At 45.7% G+C, this 20,844-nt stretch overlaps 1 protein-coding gene across 1 annotated transcript in view; it reads right to left on the reverse strand.

Annotated features, from left to right (window-relative positions):
- The window catches only part of LOC310784470 (spermatid perinuclear RNA-binding protein-like), a gene marked incomplete at its 3' end in the record, with an annotated part of 141,010 nt that overhangs the window by 24,699 nt on the left and 95,467 nt on the right, over window positions 1-20,844 (reverse strand). The window contains exons 11-12 of the mRNA XM_083645463.1: window positions 4,526-4,734; window positions 1,493-1,636 (exon numbers count right to left, since the gene is read on the reverse strand). Coding sequence (XP_083501589.1) covers window positions 1,493-1,636; window positions 4,526-4,734 — 353 coding nt within the window. The remainder of the gene's footprint in view (window positions 1-1,492; window positions 1,637-4,525; window positions 4,735-20,844) is intronic.

The following is a 20,844-nucleotide window of genomic DNA, read 5'->3' on the forward strand; positions in this document are numbered from 1 at the left end:
GGCTGTGTTTCGGGGTGATTAGTGAGACTAGGAACAGAGTTTGGGGCTGTGTTTAGGGGTGATTGGCTGGAGCGGCCAGACAAGCTGTCTTTTGGTCTTTTTTGATGGTCAGTGTTGGATGGTCAGTGTTGGAGGGTCAGTGTTGGATGGTCAGTGTTGGAGGGTCAGTGTTGGAGGGGCAGTTTTGGAGGGTCAGTGTTGGATGGTCAGTGTTGGATGGTCAGTGTTGGAGGGGCAGTGTTGGAGGGTCAGTGTTGGAGGGGCAGTGTTGGATGATCAGTGTTGGAGGGTCAGTGTTGGAGGGTCAGTGTTGGAGGGTCAGTGTTGGATGGTCAGTGTTGGAGGGGCAGTGTTGGAGGGGCAGTGTTGGAGGGGCAGTGTTGGATGGTCAGTGTTGGAGGGGCAGTGTTGGAGGGGCAGTGTTGGAGGGGCAGTGTTGGAGGGGCAGTGTTGGATGGTCAGTGTTGGAAGGGCAGTGTTGGAGGGGCAGTGTTGGAGGGGCAGTGTTGGAGGGGCAGTGTTGGAGGGGCAGTGTTGGAGGGGCAGTGTTGGATGGTCAGTGTTGGAGGGGCAGTGTTGGATAGTCAGTGTTGGATGATCAGTGTTGGAGGGTCAGTGTTGGATAGTCAGTGTTGGAGGGGCAGTGTTGGAGGGAGAGTGTTGGAGGGGCAGTGTTGGAGGGAGAGTGTTGGAGGGTCAGTGTTGGATGATCAGTGTTGGAGGGTCAGTGTTGGATGGTCAGTGTTGGAGGGGCAGTGTTGGAGGGAGAGTGTTGGATGATCAGTGTTGGAGGGGCAGTGTTGGATGGTCAGTGTTGGAGGGGCAGTGTTGGATAGTCAGTGTTGGAGGGGCAGTGTTGGAGGGTCAGTGTTGGACAGTCAGTGTTGGTAGAGACGATGGCGTAGCGGCGGTGAACGCTGATGAAGCGCATGGGAACGCTTACCTGTGTTATTGCAGGAATGGCCATTAATCCTGTCGAGTAACTTTTTTCCTGAAAGCAAAATAAAATTTTTGTTTGCATCTGGGCCTCCCTCTTCTTCATGTTGGTATCGCAGCTCAACAGCAACGGACGCTTGGATTGGCCGAGCAGGCAGCTCATCTAGACGGAGTGCTGGCCGGGTGCCAAGAGTCAACAGGAAGTGGACTGTCCAGGTATAGAAACCCTTCAATACCAACTGTCACTGAATGCTAATCCACCGCCCCAAACTGACAAATTATGAGTTCATGGTTGGCGTGAGAGATGTGTGGTTCAGACCCTAAACAATGATGCCAAATTAACACTAATAAGACACATTCAAACGCGACCGTAATACTACTGCACAGACTCTGGTTGCAAATGACATCAGCAGCGCAAGATGGTGGCACCAGTGGGGTATTTTGGCTTCACTTTTGCATACCAGTAGGAAGTGGAGATGCATTGTCCATATTTCAATTGCGTGTGCGTTTGAGCGCCTTGTGTATATGTGTGTGTGTGTGTGTGTGTGTGTCCCACCTCCTGTGTGTCTGTGGAGGAGGTGACGGAAGTGGAGCTGGAGCTGGTGGACATGCGGTCATTCTTCCCCTCTCCGTCCGACCGCTCGTCCGCACTCAGAGAGTCCAGGTCCGCTTCACTGCCCAGGCCCAGAGCCTGCAGCGCCTGAGGCACACAACACCTTCTGTCAGGAAGCCTTTTAAATGGTTCTTTACCTGCGTTATATGCATGTTACGTTCAGTCTTACTACTGTTTTCTAAACCAGTGGGACCCCCAGGCGTCATTGAGGGGGTTCCAGGGTGTCGCTAGTAAAAGGGGGGATAATTTATTTTCACTGTAATTCCATCCATAAGTAACACAATGACAGCATGTATGACTGTTTTGGTCATGGGTTTCATACACTTTCTGTCATAAAACATCTAGAGATAAAGAGGAGTCCCGCACACTGTCAATTACTTGCAAAAAAAACGTTTAATTAACACAACGTTTCGGTCTATCGACCTTCATCAGGTTTTAACCTGATGAAGGTCGATAGACCGAAACGTTGTGTTAATTACGTACTGCATCTCCGACGCACCTGCCTTTAAGAGATTGAAGGTGTGCATCAGCTTCTCTCTGTCATAAAACATCTAAAAGCCAAAATCTTATCAGATGGGGGTCCGTGGTCTATTTTGTGTCAGTTTAGGGGTCCTTGATGTGGAAAAGTTTGAGAACCACTGGATTCTAACCAGTGTTGTACTGTAGTAGTTTTTAATATTCTGCTATGTGCTGTTCTTTTTACTCGTTATCGTATCTGTCTATTGTTTTTACTGGTTCACTTTGTAAACTTTTTAACAAAGGTGCTAGATGAATGAAAGTATTATTGGAACATGACTGAGTTTAGCAGCAGGTTCCCACTGTGGCAGATACATTTCAAAACTGATCCATAAAGAAGTCGGAGCGCTTCCAAACCTAAAGAATGTATTCCTTTCTCATTTGTATGTATGTGTGTGTGTGTGTATGTATATATACACACACACACATGTATATATATATATACTTATAAAACAGCTCTCTCAAATCAAGCAATCTGATTGGTTCACAGCCATTGTATAAATCCAGTAACCCGCTCCAATAACTCATGGCCATGGGTTATTGAGTTGCCATGGCAACTCTCTTACTAAAAGGCTTTGGTTACCTCAAATGACAATGTAGAAAAAACAAATGGCGGAGACAGCTGTCAGATCCTTGTGAATCGATCTTCGCTTATAACTTTACTAATACTTCACAGAAAATTATGTTTTGTACAAGAATAGACGCGGGCTAATGTCTTCTTTGCAAAAAAAAGGCTGTTAACCCCGCATTTAACCCCGTAACGTTAGTTGGTGTCGGGCTTTGCAGAAAGCTCTCAGCTTCTCAGCAAGCGCTGAGAATGCAGCGCTGCGCTCGAGCTGCGTGTCGGGCTTTCCAGAAAGCTCTCAGCTTCTCAGCAAGCGCCAGGATTGGCCAATGTCAACTTCAGTCTCCAGAACGATCCAATCAAATCACCCGCACGTTCTTGCGGTCCCGCCTTACAGTAGTGTTTCAACTGACTCTATCAGAATGACATGCCAGTCGGACTTATAGCCTAGTATTATTATTATTATTATATTATCATACTTGGAAACCGTTTTATAAAAGCAATATAGCACTCGAGCAGCGTGTGTTGTGGCATATATCCCGCTGCTCAGCAGTTATCCCACGAGGCCGCAGGCGCACCGGTGTATAAGCCGCACCTGCAAAGTTGACTATTTTTTTCTTATATAAGCCGCACCGGACTATAAGCCGCGGGTGTTTTAATGTTTTTTTTTTTTTTTTTTTTTTTTTTATTGTGTTTTAATGTTTAATTACCATATGTAATGCTCCCATTTATTAACATTTCAACAAAACAACATAACACAACACCACCTGTGTTGTTATTTACAGTGCACACAGTGTCATACAGTGTCATACAGTGTCATACAGTGTGGTGAAAAGAGGGCAAGAGAGGAAATTAAAACAGAAGTGGCTTTATAGTTAGAAAGAGTGCTAAAAAAGAGAGATTTTTTTTTTTTTTGGAAAAAATCCATAGATAAGCCGCACCGTTATATAAGCCGCAGGGGCCAAAAAAGGCCAAAAAACGGGAAAAAAGGTGCGGCTTATAGTCCGGAATTTACGGTATATATATATATATATATATATATATATATATATATATATATATACATACATATATATATAAATGTATATTCTTAAATGTGATTTCTTCTGCGTGTGTGTGTGTGTGTGTGTGTGTGTGTGTGTGTTTTCTCACAAAAATGGGGCATAAATGAACATTTAGTCCCACTATAAACAATCGTATCTGTGCTGTTTGACCTTTGACCACTGTAGATTTCATTATGAATGACAACTTTTGATGTGAAAAACCAAAGAAATTTCATTTTTGTGATTTTTTTTTGGTCTTTGGTCATACATTGTTAGCTGCACTCTGTGACCAGGGATGCGATCTAAAATAGTGAAAAAGTCATTTTTCATTTCAACTCGACTTCAAGTCCATTATCATTCATGTGAGACTGGTAACCGGTGAGACTTCTCTGTAGGTACGATTAGCTTAGCTGTTAGCATTTGGGTCTGGGTGGGGAAAGTGAAATGGCAGCGCTTGCCCCTCCCTCATTACCACCACTGAGGTGCCCTTGAGCAAGGCCCTTAACCCCAACTGCTCCAGTGGAGCTGCTCAGTGGCCAACAGATCAGACTGTGGTTGTACTGGTCAGCTTCCAGGTATGAATGTGTGTGTGAATGTGAACAGGGCACTCCTGAAGAAGAGAGCATTGCTCTCAGTGAGACTCCCCCTGTATAAATAAAGGTTAAAAAAAAAAAATGACAGTATGCATGCTGCTTTGGAAAGTTTGTCCTTTGTAGGCCCCTGTAGTTCAGTCAGTGGCTTTGCTGTGCTTAATTTACAAATGTGTTTCTGTCACCCTCTAGTGGTCAGAGAACTTTGCTGATGCAGCTTTAATACTAACTTTCCCCTAACCCTGGATACCCAGCCGTATACCTTTAGCGCCACCTGTAGCTTGGCGGTCCTCTTGGAGTTGCCGGTGGCCTGGTAGGTGGTTCCCTGGATGTCCACGGACATGGTGAAGACCGGAGCGTGGACCGGACCGGACTGGGACAGCAGGCGGTACTGAAGACCCGGTTGGACCTGGTTCAGACGCATCAGAGCGTTCATGGGGTGGTTGGGGTCCGTCATCCTCCAGTCCAGGACTTCAGGAGAGGGAGGAAAGACAGCTGGCTGTAGTCCAGACATTAACCCAAACCAGCACCTTTTCACAATATATTATGGCATGGTCAAATTCATATAGACCCTTTTACTGTTTGTAAACAGTGATGACGTATTTTGTGGGCGAGGAGCCAATCTCGTTGCAGAAAGTTGTCCAGCGTCTATACGCATACAGCACAAGATGTCTTTTTCCTGTATTCTGGGGATCTCTCTCATTTTGGCTTGAGTTCCGCGGAGGTTTGCATACCGCGATGCGTGCGCAACTAACCCTGTGACGTCCATCGTAAAAGGGTCTATTATACAACAGTTAGTTCTGGCTGAGCAATTTGATTGGACCAGAAACAGAAACACTTGATTGATCCCCGGGGGGAAATTGGGTAGTTGCTCACACTCGGGTAGGGAAAAATACGATCCCCTTAACACTTTCAGTGCCACGGCCCTTGGGCAAAAGGTTGCTTGCTGTGCCACATAGGCCGCAATGCATTTTAAAACAGTCATATAATTTTTTTAATAATTACTATGTAAACACTGAACACGCACAAATAACGATGAGACTCTCTTCTATCACCTGCAAAAAAAAGTTTATTGATCCCATTTTCCGTTCTTTAGTTATGAGCCGGAGAAGATAGCTTGATTGAAGCAAAAACATCCCTTTTTTTCTACGAGCTGAGATAATGAGCCTTTTGTGAAATTAAACATTTCAAGCACATCACTGACTCTGAAGCTAATTTTCTGATGTCTGGGTCTGTCTGGGTGAAGTGTATGCTGCTCTGCTGCTCTGCGTGCTCCCCCCCCCCCCCCCCCTCAACTGCACACGCCTCCTGGGTGTGTCTTATGTGTCTGGTGGCTCTCAGTCTCTGCTGAGTTTGCTGCGCACACACAGTGAATGGTGCGCGACATTCAGCTTTTTGGTTCCGCGTGTGTTTGTCACGGGCTGGCATGCTTCCAGTTCGGAATAATAAGGCTGATTATGTGAATGTGCTGTTGCAGCGTACATGGAGGTGCTCAGTTGTGACAGCGGATGCTGCTGCTGGGGGCACAGCTGGCGTTGTGCTCGTTTATGGAGGCACGTCGATGCATACGGACGGATGCGATGCGATTTCCTCATTTTCTATACAGACTATTTCTGTGTGTTTGGCTCCTTTTTCTCTGATCAGGAGAGTGCTGTCGCCACCTAATGGGTTTGTAAAATAGGTTATCGACCTCCAATAGCTACAATATTGTTAGAGGCGACGTAAGAAGCTTAGATCGACACCCCCCCGTCAAAAAAACAATTTGGAGTTATGACGCCATTTGGCGTCGCTGGCACTGTACGGTAAATTTCTAATGACGCCATATGGCGTCGCTGGCACTGAACGTGTTAACAAGAAAGAGCACTCACTCCAGACTTGAAGACCAAACCATGAAGTCAAAAGCACTTTCATTTGGAGGCTCCCACACCACTGACAGACAGCAGACTGACGGGCCTCAGATTGCCTGAGGCTGTCCTCATGTTACCTTGATGACAGGGGATGGGCATGGTTTTGTATCTTTCCGATACAGATGCTAAAACGATACTTTTAAACCAGTGCCTGAACCTATATACAGTATATATATATATATATATATATATATATATATATATATATATATATATATATATATATATATATATATATACAGCTGCCTTCATCTTGCTTAGATTAAAGTCTGACTTTGTCAAATGTGCTTAGAAGCTACAAAACATTTGTTGAACTTTGTACCAGCCCAGCTTAAACCCAGCCCACATCAGCTGATTAGGATCTGATCTCAAACCCAGCCCACATCAGCTGATTAGGAGCTGATCTCAAACCCAGCCCACATCAGCTGATTAGGAGCTGATCTCAAACCCAGCCCACATCAGCTGATTAGGAGCTGATCTCAAACACCGCCCACATCAGCTGACGGCTCAGCTGATGCATTCAATTGGCTCAACTCAAACAGGGCGCTCTCTTTAAATCTGCTTCAGTCAGCCTAACATTAGGCTCGTTTGAGTTGACTGCCACCTCGCCTGGAAAGCAGACGAGAGCAGGCGAGCGCAGTCAGGCGAGGCGTCAACAAGTCGAAACACCCCCGCAGCACACTCACTGCTGCTTTTCTTCTTCTACAGTTTTGTTTAACAGCGGTTTGTAAACAAATTAAAACATGCATTAGCGCCACCCACACTCACTGCTCAAATGACACAGCCCTTCAGATTCCTTATTTTTATTTTTATGTTAATGTAGGCATTACAGGTGGTATTCATGTAAAATATGAAGTGACAGCTTGGAATAGATATAAAATTGAAGTTTCTACACTTCACTGTGGGTTTGTGATGCACCTGTGATGAACCAATGGGCGCTCAGCTTGATGCGTTTCTCGTCATCCTCTGTCATCCGCAGTCGGGCGCAGTTGGTGGGGAGCAACTGCGGCGCCTCGCTCCAAATCTGCGGCCGCCTCACTCTCACGCAGTCGGGCAGGCGGAGCAAGTCGGACAACTTTCTAACCATCATGCAACGAGGCAAGCAAGGCGCTGGTCGAATCTGCGCAGAATTTGCTCATCTCAAACGAGCCTATTGCTGCTTCCTCTGCAAGCTGTTTGCAACCCACCTCCTCCCCAGCTGGCCAGCTCCTCCTTTCATGCTGTGTCTGACTAAACTAGAACGTGGCCTTGGCCTCTGCCAACTGAGCAGTCGACATGCATGTCTGTCCAGACTTTGACGTTGGAACCAAATGTGAAGAAATGTCATCAAGGCGTTCCTGAGATATCACATTAACGAGCGGTCGTGATGTCACAGTAACCTTGAACTTTGACCGCCAAAATCTAATCAGTTCATCCTTGATTCCAAGTGGATGTTTGAGGCAAATTAAAAAAATGTTATGGTTTCTCTTCTCTAGGCCTATTTTATAATTATGAAATAGGTTACTACAATAATTAGGCCCTCCCCCTCCAATTTCAGCCAAAATGGAAAATTCCATTCCATATTCCATGTTTTACAGTTGATTCCATTTGTATTACACAATTCTGTGATTCTGTCTGTTCTGCACTGTGGAAATCGAAATCATACATGTATGGCTCTCCATATAATACACTTATACATATATATACTTATAGATATACTAGCATTGACTAAAAGTGTGCAGTTTAAAGCCAGGAGGGTCATACATCCCATTAGCCTTTTGTTTTATTGGTTAGAAAGCAGGCGACTACATGAAGGTACAGATAGAGCAGACGACTACATGAAGGTACAGATAGAGCAGGTGACTACATGAAGGTACAGATAGAGCAGACGACTATGTGAAGGTACAGATAGATAAAGCAGACGACTACATGAAGGTACAGATAGAGCAGGTGACTACATGAAGGTACAGATAGAGCAGATGACTACATGAAGGTACAAATAGATAAAGCAGACGACTACATGAAGGTACAGATAGAGCAGGTGACTACATGAAGGTACAGATAGAGCAGGTGATTACATGAAGGTACAGATAGAGCAGGTGACTACATGAAGGTACAGATAGATAAAGCAGACGACTACATGAAGGTACAGATAGAGCAGGTGACTACATGAAGGTACAGATAGAGCAGGTGACTACATGAAGGTACAGATAGAGCAGGTGACTACATGAAGGTACAGATAGATAAAGCAGACGACTACATGAAGGTACAGATAGAGCAGGTGACTACGTGAAGGTACAGATAGAGCAGGTGACTACATGAAGGTACAGATAGAGCAGGTGACTACATGAAGGTACAGATAGAGCAGGTGACTACATGAAGGTACAGATAGAGCAGGTGACTACATGAAGGTACAGATAGAGCAGGTGACTACATGAAGGTACAGTAGATAGAGCAGACGACTACATGAAGGTACAGTAGATAGAGCAGACGACTACATGAAGGTACATATAGAGCAGACGACTATGTGAAGGTACAGATAGATAAAACAGACGACTACATGAAGGTACAGATAGAGCAGGTGACTACATGAAGGTACAGATAGAGCAGATGACTACATGAAGGTACAGATAGATAAAGCAGATGACTACATGAAGGTACAGATAGAGCAGGTGACTACATGAAGGTACAGATAGAGCAGGTGACTACATGAAGGTACAGATAGAGCAGGTGACTACATGAAGGTACAGATAGATAAAGCAGACGACTACATGAAGGTACAGATAGAGCAGGTGACTACATGAAGGTACAGATAGAGCAGGTGACTACATGAAGGTACAGATAGAGCAGGTGACTACATGAAGGTACAGATAGATAGAGCAGACGACTACATGAAGGTACAGATAGAGCAGACGACTACATGAAGGTACAGATAGAGCAGGTGACTACATGAAGGTACAGATAGAGCAGGTGACTACATGAAGGTACAGATAGAGCAGGTGACTACATGAAGGTACAGATAGAGCAGGTGACCACATGGAGGTACAGATAGATAGAGCAGGCGACTACATGAAGGTACAGATAGAGCAGGTGACTACATGAAGGTACATATAGATAGAGCAGACGACTACATGAAGGTACAGATAGAGCAGATGACTACATGAAGGTACAGATAGAGCAGGTGACTACATGAAGGTACAGATAGATAGAGCAGACGACTACATGAAGATACAGATAGAGCAGATGACTACATGAAGGTACAGATAGAGCAGGTGACTACATGAAGGTACAGATAGATAGAGCAGACGACTACATGAAGGTACAGATAGAGCAGGTGTCTACATGAAGGTACAGATAGATAGAGCAGACGACTACATGAAGGTACAGATAGAGCAGGCGACTACATAAAGGTACAGATAGAGCAGGTGACTACATGAAGGTACAGATAGAGCAGGTGACTACATGAAGGTACAGATAGAGCAGGTGACTACATGAAGGTACAGATAGATTTTTATTTATTTATTTTATTTAACCTTTATTTAAACAGGTAAAAACACGTTGAGACCGAGGTCTCATTTTCAAGTGTGACCTGTTCAGACAAGTACAAATTACAAAGACATAAAAACAATCAATACAGTCAGTACAAAAACGAAAAGAAACAAAACATTTAACAAATACATGTTAAAGGTGGAAGAGATTCAGCATGAGCACACCATAGAAGCTCTCTCTAAATCTCTTAACAATAATTTAAAACTCGCAAGGGGAATCAAGCTGGATAGCTTCAGACTCTGCTGAAGCGTGTTCCAGGTCGAGGGGGCAGAGTAGGAGAAGGCCTTTTTTCCGTGCTCAGTACGGACTGAGGGGATGGAGAAAGTGATGAAGTCCTGGGACCGTAGGCTATAACTGGACTGATTACGAGATAGGTAGGATAAAGCAGACGACTACATGAAGGTACAGATAGAGCAGGTGACTACATGAAGGTACAGATAGAGCAGACGACTACATGAAGGTACAGATAGAGCAGGTGACTACATGAAGGTACAGATAGATAGAGCAGACGACTACATGAAGATACAGTTAGAGCAGACGACTACATGAAGGTACAGATAGAGCAGGCGACTACGTGAAGGTACAGTAGATAGAGCAGGTGACTACATGAAGGTACAGTTAGAGCAGGTGACTACATAAAGGTACAGATAGAGAAGACGACTACATGAAGGTACAGATAGATAAAGCAGACGACTACATAAAGGTACAGATAGAGCAGACGACTACATGAAGGTACAGATAGATAAAGCAGACGACTACATGAAGGTACAGATAGAGCAGGTGACTACATGAAGGTACAGATAGAGCAGGTGACTACGTGAAGGTACAGTAGATAGAGCAGGTGACTACATGAAGGTACAGATAGAGCAGACGACTACATGAAGGTACAGATAGATAAAGCAGACGACTACATGAAGGTACAGATAGAGCAGACGACTACATGAAGGTACAGATAGAGCAGACGACTACATGAAGGTACAGTTAGAGCAGGTGACTACATAAAGGTACAGTTAGAGCAGGTGACTACATGAAGGTACAGATAGAGCAGACGACTACATGAAGGTACAGTTAGAGCAGACGACTACATGAAGGTACAGTTAGAGCAGACGACTACATGAAGGTACAGTAGATAGAGCAGATGACTACATGAAGGTACAGTAGATAGAGCAGGCGACTACATGAAGGTACAGTTAGAGCAGACGACTACATGAAGGTACAGATAGAGCAGACAACTACATGAAGATACAGTTAGAGCAGACGACTACATGAAGGTACAGTTAGAGCAGACGACTACATGAAGGTACAGATAGATAGAGCAGACGACTACATGAAGGTACAGTTAAAGCAGACGACTACATGAAGCTACAGTTAGAGCAGACGACTACATGAAGGTACAGTAGATAGAGCAGACGACTACATGAAGGTACAGATAGAGCAGACGACTACATGAAGGTACAGATAGAGCAGACGACTACATGAAGGTACAGTAGATAGAGCAGACGACTACATGAAGGTACAGATAGAGCAGACGACTACATGAAGGGACAGATAGAGCAGACAACTACATGAAGGTACAGTTAGAGCAGACGACTACATGAAGGTACAGTTAGAGCAGACGACTACATGAAGGTACAGTAGATAGAGCAGACGACTACATGAAGGTACAGTTAGAGCAGACGACTACATGAAGGTACAGATAGAGCAGACGACTACATGAAGGTACAGATAGAGCAGACGACTACATGAAGGTACAGTAGATAGAGCAGACGACTACGTGAAGGTACAGTAGATAGAGCAGACGACTACATGAAGGTACAGTAGATAGAGAAGACGACTACATGAAGGTACAGTAGATAGAGCAGACGACTACGTGAAGGTACAGTAGATAGAGCAGACGACTACGTGAAGGTACAGTAGATAGAGCAGACGACTACGTGAAGGTACAGTAGATAGAGCAGGTGACTACATGAAGGTACAGATAGATAGAGCAGGCGAGTACGTGAAGGTACAGTAGATAGAGCAGGTGACTACATGAAGGTACAGATAGATAGAGCAGACAACTACATGAAGGTACAGATAGAGCAGGTGACTACATGAAGGTACAGATAGAGCAGACGACTACATGAAGGTACAGATAGAGCAGGTGACTACATGAAGGTACAGATAGAGCAGGCGACTACGTGAAGGTACAGATAGAGCAGACGACTACATGAAGGTACAGATAGAGCGGACGACTACATGAAGGTACAGATAGATAGAGCAGGTGACTACATGAAGGTACAGATAGAGCAGGCGACTACGTGAAGGTACAGATAGAGCAGACGACTACATGAAGGTACAGATAGAGCAGACGACTACATGAAGGTACAGATAGAGCAGACTACTACATGAAGGTACAGATAGAGCAGACAACTACATGAAGGTACAGTTAGAGCAGACGACTACATGAAGGTACAGTTAGAGCAGACGACTACATGAAGGTACAGATAGAGCAGACGACTACATGAAGGTACAGATAGAGCAGACGACTACATGAAGGTACAGATAGAGCAGATGACTATGTGAAGGTACAGTTAGAGCAGGTGACTACATGCAGGTACAGATAGAGCAGACAACTACATGAAGGTACAGATAGAGCAGATGACTACATGAAGGTACAGATAGAGCAGACAACTACATGAAGGTACAGATAGAGCAGATGACTATGTGAAGGTACAGATAGAGCAGACGACTACATGAAGGTACAGATAGAGCAGACGACTACATGAAGGTACAGATAGAGCAGACGACTACATGAAGGTACAGATAGAGCAGGTGACTACATGAAGGTACAGATAGAGCAGACAACTACATGAAGGTACAGATAGAGCAGATGACTACATGAAGGTACAGATAGAGCAGACAACTACATGAAGGTACAGATAGAGCAGATGACTATGTGAAGGTACAGATAGAGCAGACGACTACATGAAGGTACAGATAGAGCAGATGACTACATGAAGGTACAGATAGAGCAGATGACTACATGAAGGTACAGATAGAGCAGACAACTACATGAAGGTACAGATAGAGCAGATGACTATGTGAAGGTACAGATAGAGCAGACGACTACATGAAGGTACAGATAGAGCAGACGACTACATGAAGGTACAGATTGATGGAGCAGGTGTAAAACTACATGTTGTTATTTAATGTTGTCAAAGCTGTATTGAGCAGCTTCAAACGGCAGCAAGAGAAAACCGTTTTATAAACATGAACATTGAAGTCTGTTGTGTCCGCTCCGCTCCACTGGCTTAACTCTAATAAATGACCATAACCTCTGGTCCTGACAGTCTGCCCATACAGCAGAAATATGTCATACACACACACACACACCTGCAATTTTGGTGCAGTTCCTGCTTGAGTTGAAGGTTTTTATAACAAGGTTTATACGACATTCATGTGTGTGATTCATGACCTTTGAGCGTTTGAAAATGCTTTTTCAGTTTTCAGAGGAGAGGCGAAGGCCAACAAGCCATCAGCTGTTGATAGACAAACTGAAGAAAACCAGCAGCTCACAGCGTCTCTGAGACTCTCAGACAGGTGAAAAATAGCTCAGTGTCTCTGAGACTCTCAGACAGGTGAAAACTAATAGCTCACAGTGTCTCTGAGACTCTCAGACAGGTGAAAACTAACAGCTCACAGTGTCTCTGAGAGTCTCAGACAGGTGAAAACTAACAGCTCACAGCGTCTCTGAGACTCTCAGACAGGTGAAAACCAACAAGTCAAGTTTATTTGTATAGCAGTGCAACACGCTGCTCGCACTCTGTGCGCTTTTTTGAAGGTGTTGAAATAAGTTTGTTGCACTGCTGTCTTTAGTAGCCACTAGCCACAGCCTTCAGAGAGACTTTACAGCGAGGAGAAGAGACGAGGAAGCAGCACGCGTACATGAGAGAGAGAGCCGCCGTACCGTAATTACCCTAGTTAAAGTGTAGGGGCAGAGTAGGAGAAGGCCTTTTTTCCGTGCTCAGTACGGACTGAGGGGATGGAGAAAGTGATGAAGTCCTGGGACCGTAGGCTATAACTGGACTGATTACGAGATAGGTAGGATAAAGCAGACGACTACATGAAGGTACAGATAGAGCAGGTGACTACATGAAGGTACAGATAGAGCAGACGACTACATGAAGGTACAGATAGAGCAGGTGACTACATGAAGGTACAGATAGATAGAGCAGACGACTACATGAAGATACAGTTAGAGCAGACGACTACATGAAGGTACAGATAGAGCAGGCGACTACGTGAAGGTACAGTAGATAGAGCAGGTGACTACATGAAGGTACAGTTAGAGCAGGTGACTACATAAAGGTACAGATAGAGAAGACGACTACATGAAGGTACAGATAGATAAAGCAGACGACTACATAAAGGTACAGATAGAGCAGACGACTACATGAAGGTACAGATAGATAAAGCAGACGACTACATGAAGGTACAGATAGAGCAGGTGACTACATGAAGGTACAGATAGAGCAGGTGACTACGTGAAGGTACAGTAGATAGAGCAGGTGACTACATGAAGGTACAGATAGAGCAGACGACTACATGAAGGTACAGATAGATAAAGCAGACGACTACATGAAGGTACAGATAGAGCAGACGACTACATGAAGGTACAGATAGAGCAGACGACTACATGAAGGTACAGTTAGAGCAGGTGACTACATAAAGGTACAGTTAGAGCAGGTGACTACATGAAGGTACAGATAGAGCAGACGACTACATGAAGGTACAGTTAGAGCAGACGACTACATGAAGGTACAGTTAGAGCAGACGACTACATGAAGGTACAGTAGATAGAGCAGATGACTACATGAAGGTACAGTAGATAGAGCAGGCGACTACATGAAGGTACAGTTAGAGCAGACGACTACATGAAGGTACAGATAGAGCAGACAACTACATGAAGATACAGTTAGAGCAGACGACTACATGAAGGTACAGTTAGAGCAGACGACTACATGAAGGTACAGATAGATAGAGCAGACGACTACATGAAGGTACAGTTAAAGCAGACGACTACATGAAGCTACAGTTAGAGCAGACGACTACATGAAGGTACAGTAGATAGAGCAGACGACTACATGAAGGTACAGATAGAGCAGACGACTACATGAAGGTACAGATAGAGCAGACGACTACATGAAGGTACAGTAGATAGAGCAGACGACTACATGAAGGTACAGATAGAGCAGACGACTACATGAAGGGACAGATAGAGCAGACAACTACATGAAGGTACAGTTAGAGCAGACGACTACATGAAGGTACAGTTAGAGCAGACGACTACATGAAGGTACAGTAGATAGAGCAGACGACTACATGAAGGTACAGTTAGAGCAGACGACTACATGAAGGTACAGATAGAGCAGACGACTACATGAAGGTACAGATAGAGCAGACGACTACATGAAGGTACAGTAGATAGAGCAGACGACTACGTGAAGGTACAGTAGATAGAGCAGACGACTACATGAAGGTACAGTAGATAGAGAAGACGACTACATGAAGGTACAGTAGATAGAGCAGACGACTACGTGAAGGTACAGTAGATAGAGCAGACGACTACGTGAAGGTACAGTAGATAGAGCAGACGACTACGTGAAGGTACAGTAGATAGAGCAGGTGACTACATGAAGGTACAGATAGATAGAGCAGGCGAGTACGTGAAGGTACAGTAGATAGAGCAGGTGACTACATGAAGGTACAGATAGATAGAGCAGACAACTACATGAAGGTACAGATAGAGCAGGTGACTACATGAAGGTACAGATAGAGCAGACGACTACATGAAGGTACAGATAGAGCAGGTGACTACATGAAGGTACAGATAGAGCAGGCGACTACGTGAAGGTACAGATAGAGCAGACGACTACATGAAGGTACAGATAGAGCGGACGACTACATGAAGGTACAGATAGATAGAGCAGGTGACTACATGAAGGTACAGATAGAGCAGGCGACTACGTGAAGGTACAGATAGAGCAGACGACTACATGAAGGTACAGATAGAGCAGACGACTACATGAAGGTACAGATAGAGCAGACTACTACATGAAGGTACAGATAGAGCAGACAACTACATGAAGGTACAGTTAGAGCAGACGACTACATGAAGGTACAGTTAGAGCAGACGACTACATGAAGGTACAGATAGAGCAGACGACTACATGAAGGTACAGATAGAGCAGACGACTACATGAAGGTACAGATAGAGCAGATGACTATGTGAAGGTACAGTTAGAGCAGGTGACTACATGCAGGTACAGATAGAGCAGACAACTACATGAAGGTACAGATAGAGCAGATGACTACATGAAGGTACAGATAGAGCAGACAACTACATGAAGGTACAGATAGAGCAGATGACTATGTGAAGGTACAGATAGAGCAGACGACTACATGAAGGTACAGATAGAGCAGACGACTACATGAAGGTACAGATAGAGCAGACGACTACATGAAGGTACAGATAGAGCAGGTGACTACATGAAGGTACAGATAGAGCAGACAACTACATGAAGGTACAGATAGAGCAGATGACTACATGAAGGTACAGATAGAGCAGACAACTACATGAAGGTACAGATAGAGCAGATGACTATGTGAAGGTACAGATAGAGCAGACGACTACATGAAGGTACAGATAGAGCAGATGACTACATGAAGGTACAGATAGAGCAGATGACTACATGAAGGTACAGATAGAGCAGACAACTACATGAAGGTACAGATAGAGCAGATGACTATGTGAAGGTACAGATAGAGCAGACGACTACATGAAGGTACAGATAGAGCAGACGACTACATGAAGGTACAGATTGATGGAGCAGGTGTAAAACTACATGTTGTTATTTAATGTTGTCAAAGCTGTATTGAGCAGCTTCAAACGGCAGCAAGAGAAAACCGTTTTATAAACATGAACATTGAAGTCTGTTGTGTCCGCTCCGCTCCACTGGCTTAACTCTAATAAATGACCATAACCTCTGGTCCTGACAGTCTGCCCATACAGCAGAAATATGTCATACACACACACACACACCTGCAATTTTGGTGCAGTTCCTGCTTGAGTTGAAGGTTTTTATAACAAGGTTTATACGACATTCATGTGTGTGATTCATGACCTTTGAGCGTTTGAAAATGCTTTTTCAGTTTTCAGAGGAGAGGCGAAGGCCAACAAGCCATCAGCTGTTGATAGACAAACTGAAGAAAACCAGCAGCTCACAGCGTCTCTGAGACTCTCAGACAGGTGAAAAATAGCTCAGTGTCTCTGAGACTCTCAGACAGGTGAAAACTAATAGCTCACAGTGTCTCTGAGACTCTCAGACAGGTGAAAACTAACAGCTCACAGTGTCTCTGAGAGTCTCAGACAGGTGAAAACTAACAGCTCACAGCGTCTCTGAGACTCTCAGACAGGTGAAAACCAACAAGTCAAGTTTATTTGTATAGCAGTGCAACACGCTGCTCGCACTCTGTGCGCTTTTTTGAAGGTGTTGAAATAAGTTTGTTGCACTGCTGTCTTTAGTAGCCACTAGCCACAGCCTTCAGAGAGACTTTACAGCGAGGAGAAGAGACGAGGAAGCAGCACGCGTACATGAGAGAGAGAGCCGCCGTACCGTAATTACCCTAGTTAAAGTGAAAATCGATTTGACGTTTTTCATTTTTTTAACATCGTCCTAATTAAATAATTTGATTACGATTCAAAATCGATTTATCGTGCAGCCCTACAAAACATTAAATGAAAGAATGAGCAATCCTTTCTTCATTCCTGTAAAAACCTACTTTTCGTGCACACTTGTCTTTCGTGCGACATCGACGGCACGCAATCACCACGCGGCCCCACCAAGAACTACAGCCTCAAGTGTATTCTGCCACCATGTGGCCCCACCAAGAACTACAGCCTCAAGTGTCTTCTGCCACCATGTGGCCCCACCAAGAACTACAGCCTCAAGTGTCTTCTGCCACCATGTGGCCCCACCAAGAACTACAGCCTCAAGTGTCTTCTGCCACCGTGTTACCCCACCAAGAACTACAGCCTCAAGTGTCTTCTGAAAGGTTTGAATGTGTCACCGTGTGGCCCCACCAAGAACTACAGCCTCAAGTGTCTTCTGCCACCATGTGGCCCCACCAAGAACTACAGCATCAAGTGTCTTCTGCCACCATGTGGCCCCACCAAGAACTACAGCCTCAAGTGTCTTCTGCCACCATGTGGCCCCACCAAGAACTACAGCCTCAAGTGTCTTCTGCCACCGTGTGGCCCCACCAAGAACTACAGCCTCAAGTGTCTTCTGAAAGGTTTGAATGTGTCACCGTGTGGCCCCACCAAGAACTACAGCCTCAAGTGTCTTCTGCCACCGTGTGGCCCCACCAAGACCTACAGCCTCAAGTGTCTTCTGAAAGGTTTCAATGTGTCACCGTGTGGCCCCACCAAGAACTACAGCCTCAACTGTCTTCTGTCACCGTGTGGCCCCACCAAGAACTACAGCCTCAAGTGTCTTCTGAAAGGTTTCAATGTGTCACCGTGTGGCTCCACCAAGAACTACAGCCTCAACTGTCTTCTGAAAGGTTTGAATGTGTCACCGTGTGGCCCCACCAAGAACTACAGCCTGAAGTGTCTTTTGTCACCGTGTGGCCCCAACAAGAACTACAGCCTCAAGTGTCTTCTGTCACCGTGTGGCCCCACCAAGAACTACAGCCTCAAGTGTCTTCTGTCACCGTGTGGCCCCACCAAGAACTACAGCCTCAAGTGTCTTCTGAAAGGTTTGAATGTGTCACCGTGTGGCCCCACCAAGAACTACAGCCTCAAGTGTCTTCTGTCACCGTGTGGCCCCACCAAGAACTACAGCCTCAAGTGTCTTCTGCCACCATGTGGCCCCACCAAGAACTACAGCCTCAAGTGTCTTCTGCCACCGTGTGGCCCCACCAAGAACTACAGCCTCAAGTGTTTTCTGTCACCAGGCGGCCCCACCAAGAACTACAGCCTCAAGTGTCTTCTGTCACCATGTGGCCCCACTAAGAACTACAGCCTCAAGTGTCTTCTGTCACCATGTGGCCCCACTAAGAACTACAGCCTCAAGTGTCTTCTGTCACCATGTGGCCCCACCAAGAACTACAGCCTCAAGTGTTTTCTGTCACCAGGCGGCCCCACCAAGAACTACAGCCTCAAGTGTCTTCTGTCACCGTGAGGCCCCACCAAGAACTACAGCCTCAAGTGTCTTCTGCCACCGTGTGGCCCCACCAAGACCTACAGCCTCAAGTGTCTTCTGCCACCGTGTGGCCCCACCAAGAACTACAGCCTCAAGTGTCTTCTGTCACCGTGTGGCCCCACCAAGAACTACAGCCTCAAGTGTCTTCTGCCACCGTGTGGCCCCACCAAGAACTACAGCCTCAAGTGTCTTCTGAAAGGTTTGAATGTGTCACCGTGTGGCCCCACCAAGAACTACAGCCTCAAGTGTCTTCTGAAAGGTTTGAATGTGTCACCGTGTGGCCCCACCAAGAACTACAGCCTCAAGTGTCTTCTGTCACCGTGTGGCCCCACCAAGAACTACAGCCTCAAGTGTCTTCTGTCACCGTGTGGCCCCACCAAGAACTACAGCCTCAAGTGTCTTCTGTCACCGTGTGGCCCCACCAAGAACTACAGCCTCAAGTGTCTTCTGTCACCGTGTGGCCCCACCAAGAACTACAGCCTCAAGTGTCTTCTGAAAGGTTTAAATGTGGACAAAGACACAGTAATAAGATCAATGTGAAGGTGCTGCTGGACAGGTGCTGAGAGGAGAGGGGAGGTGTTCATGTGTTGAGAATGTGTGTGTGAGAGTGTGTGTGTGTGTGTGTGTGTGTGTTCTCTGGTGGGAGGTGTTGATGTGTTGAGTGTGTGTGTGTGTGTGTGTGTGTGTGTGTGTGTGTGTGTGTTCTCTCTGGTGGGAGGTGGGGAGATAATTGCGTGCCAGGCTGCCTGAAGCCAGCAATATTAATCCCACTCTCTCTCTCTGTCTCCTCTCACCTCCTTTGAACTGGAAACAGATGAGAGACACCTGGGACAAGTGGCCCAGTGAGGGCCCATTTAATTAGTGTGACACAGAGAGGTGGGGGGAGGAGAGAGGGAGGGAGGGGAGAGAGGGAGCGGGAGAGAGATGGAGGGGGGAGAAATGCAGGGGAAGAGAGGGAGGGGGAGAGAGAGGGAGGGAGAGAGATGGAGGGGAGAGAGGGAGGGGAGAGAGAGGGAGGGGGAGAGAGGGAGGGGAGAGAGAGTGAGGGGGAAGAGAGGGAGGGGAGAGAGGGGGAGGGGAGAGAGATGCAGGGGGGAGAGATGGAGGGGAGAGAGGGAGCGGGAGAGAGATGGAGGGGAGAGAGAGGGAGGGGGGGAGAGAGGGAGGGGAGAGAGGGAGCGGGAGAAAGATGGAGGGGGGAGCGAGGGAGCGGGAGAGAGATGGAGGGGGAGAGAGGGAGGGGAGAGAGAGGGAGAGAGAGGGATGGGGAGAGAGAGGGAGAGGGGAAAAGAGAGAAAGAGGGAGGCAGAGAGAGAGTAGCATGATAAAGAGCTGGGTGGTTGAAAGTCAGCATCTTGTTTGACCTGCTGACTGCTCTTCACTTTGATAAAAGACACACAGCTTTTCCATTGATCAACATCACTTCTGTTTGTGACACAGTTTGGTCATGTGGTGATGTCATCAATTATGATGTCAAAAGTCTTTACTGCGCTACACTGAATAAACCAGCAGTCAAAATGTTTGGACATCTGCCTTTTTCTATCATTTCACTATTTTTCTCACTCTCTGGTCACATTGTACAAAAGAAGAGAGCTGCACTGTCCACTGATAATGTTAGCAGACTGGTCTGCCTTAGCAACTGACTCTCCACTGATAATGTTAGCAGACTGGTCTGCCTTAGCAACTGACTCTCCACTGATAATGTTAGCAGACTGGTCTGCCTTAGCAACTGACTCTCCACTGATAATGTTAGCAGACTGGTCTGCCTTAGCAACTGACTCTCCACTGATAATGTTAGCAGACTGGTCTGTCTTAGCAACTGACTGTCCACTGATAATGTTAGCAGACTGGTCTGCCTTAGCAACTGACTCTCCACTGATAATGTTAGCAGACTGGTC

The sequence above is a fragment of the Poromitra crassiceps genome (genome assembly GCF_964638095.1).
Source record: "Poromitra crassiceps genome assembly, chromosome: 10".
NCBI classification, from domain to species: domain Eukaryota; kingdom Metazoa; phylum Chordata; class Actinopteri; order Beryciformes; family Melamphaidae; genus Poromitra; species Poromitra crassiceps.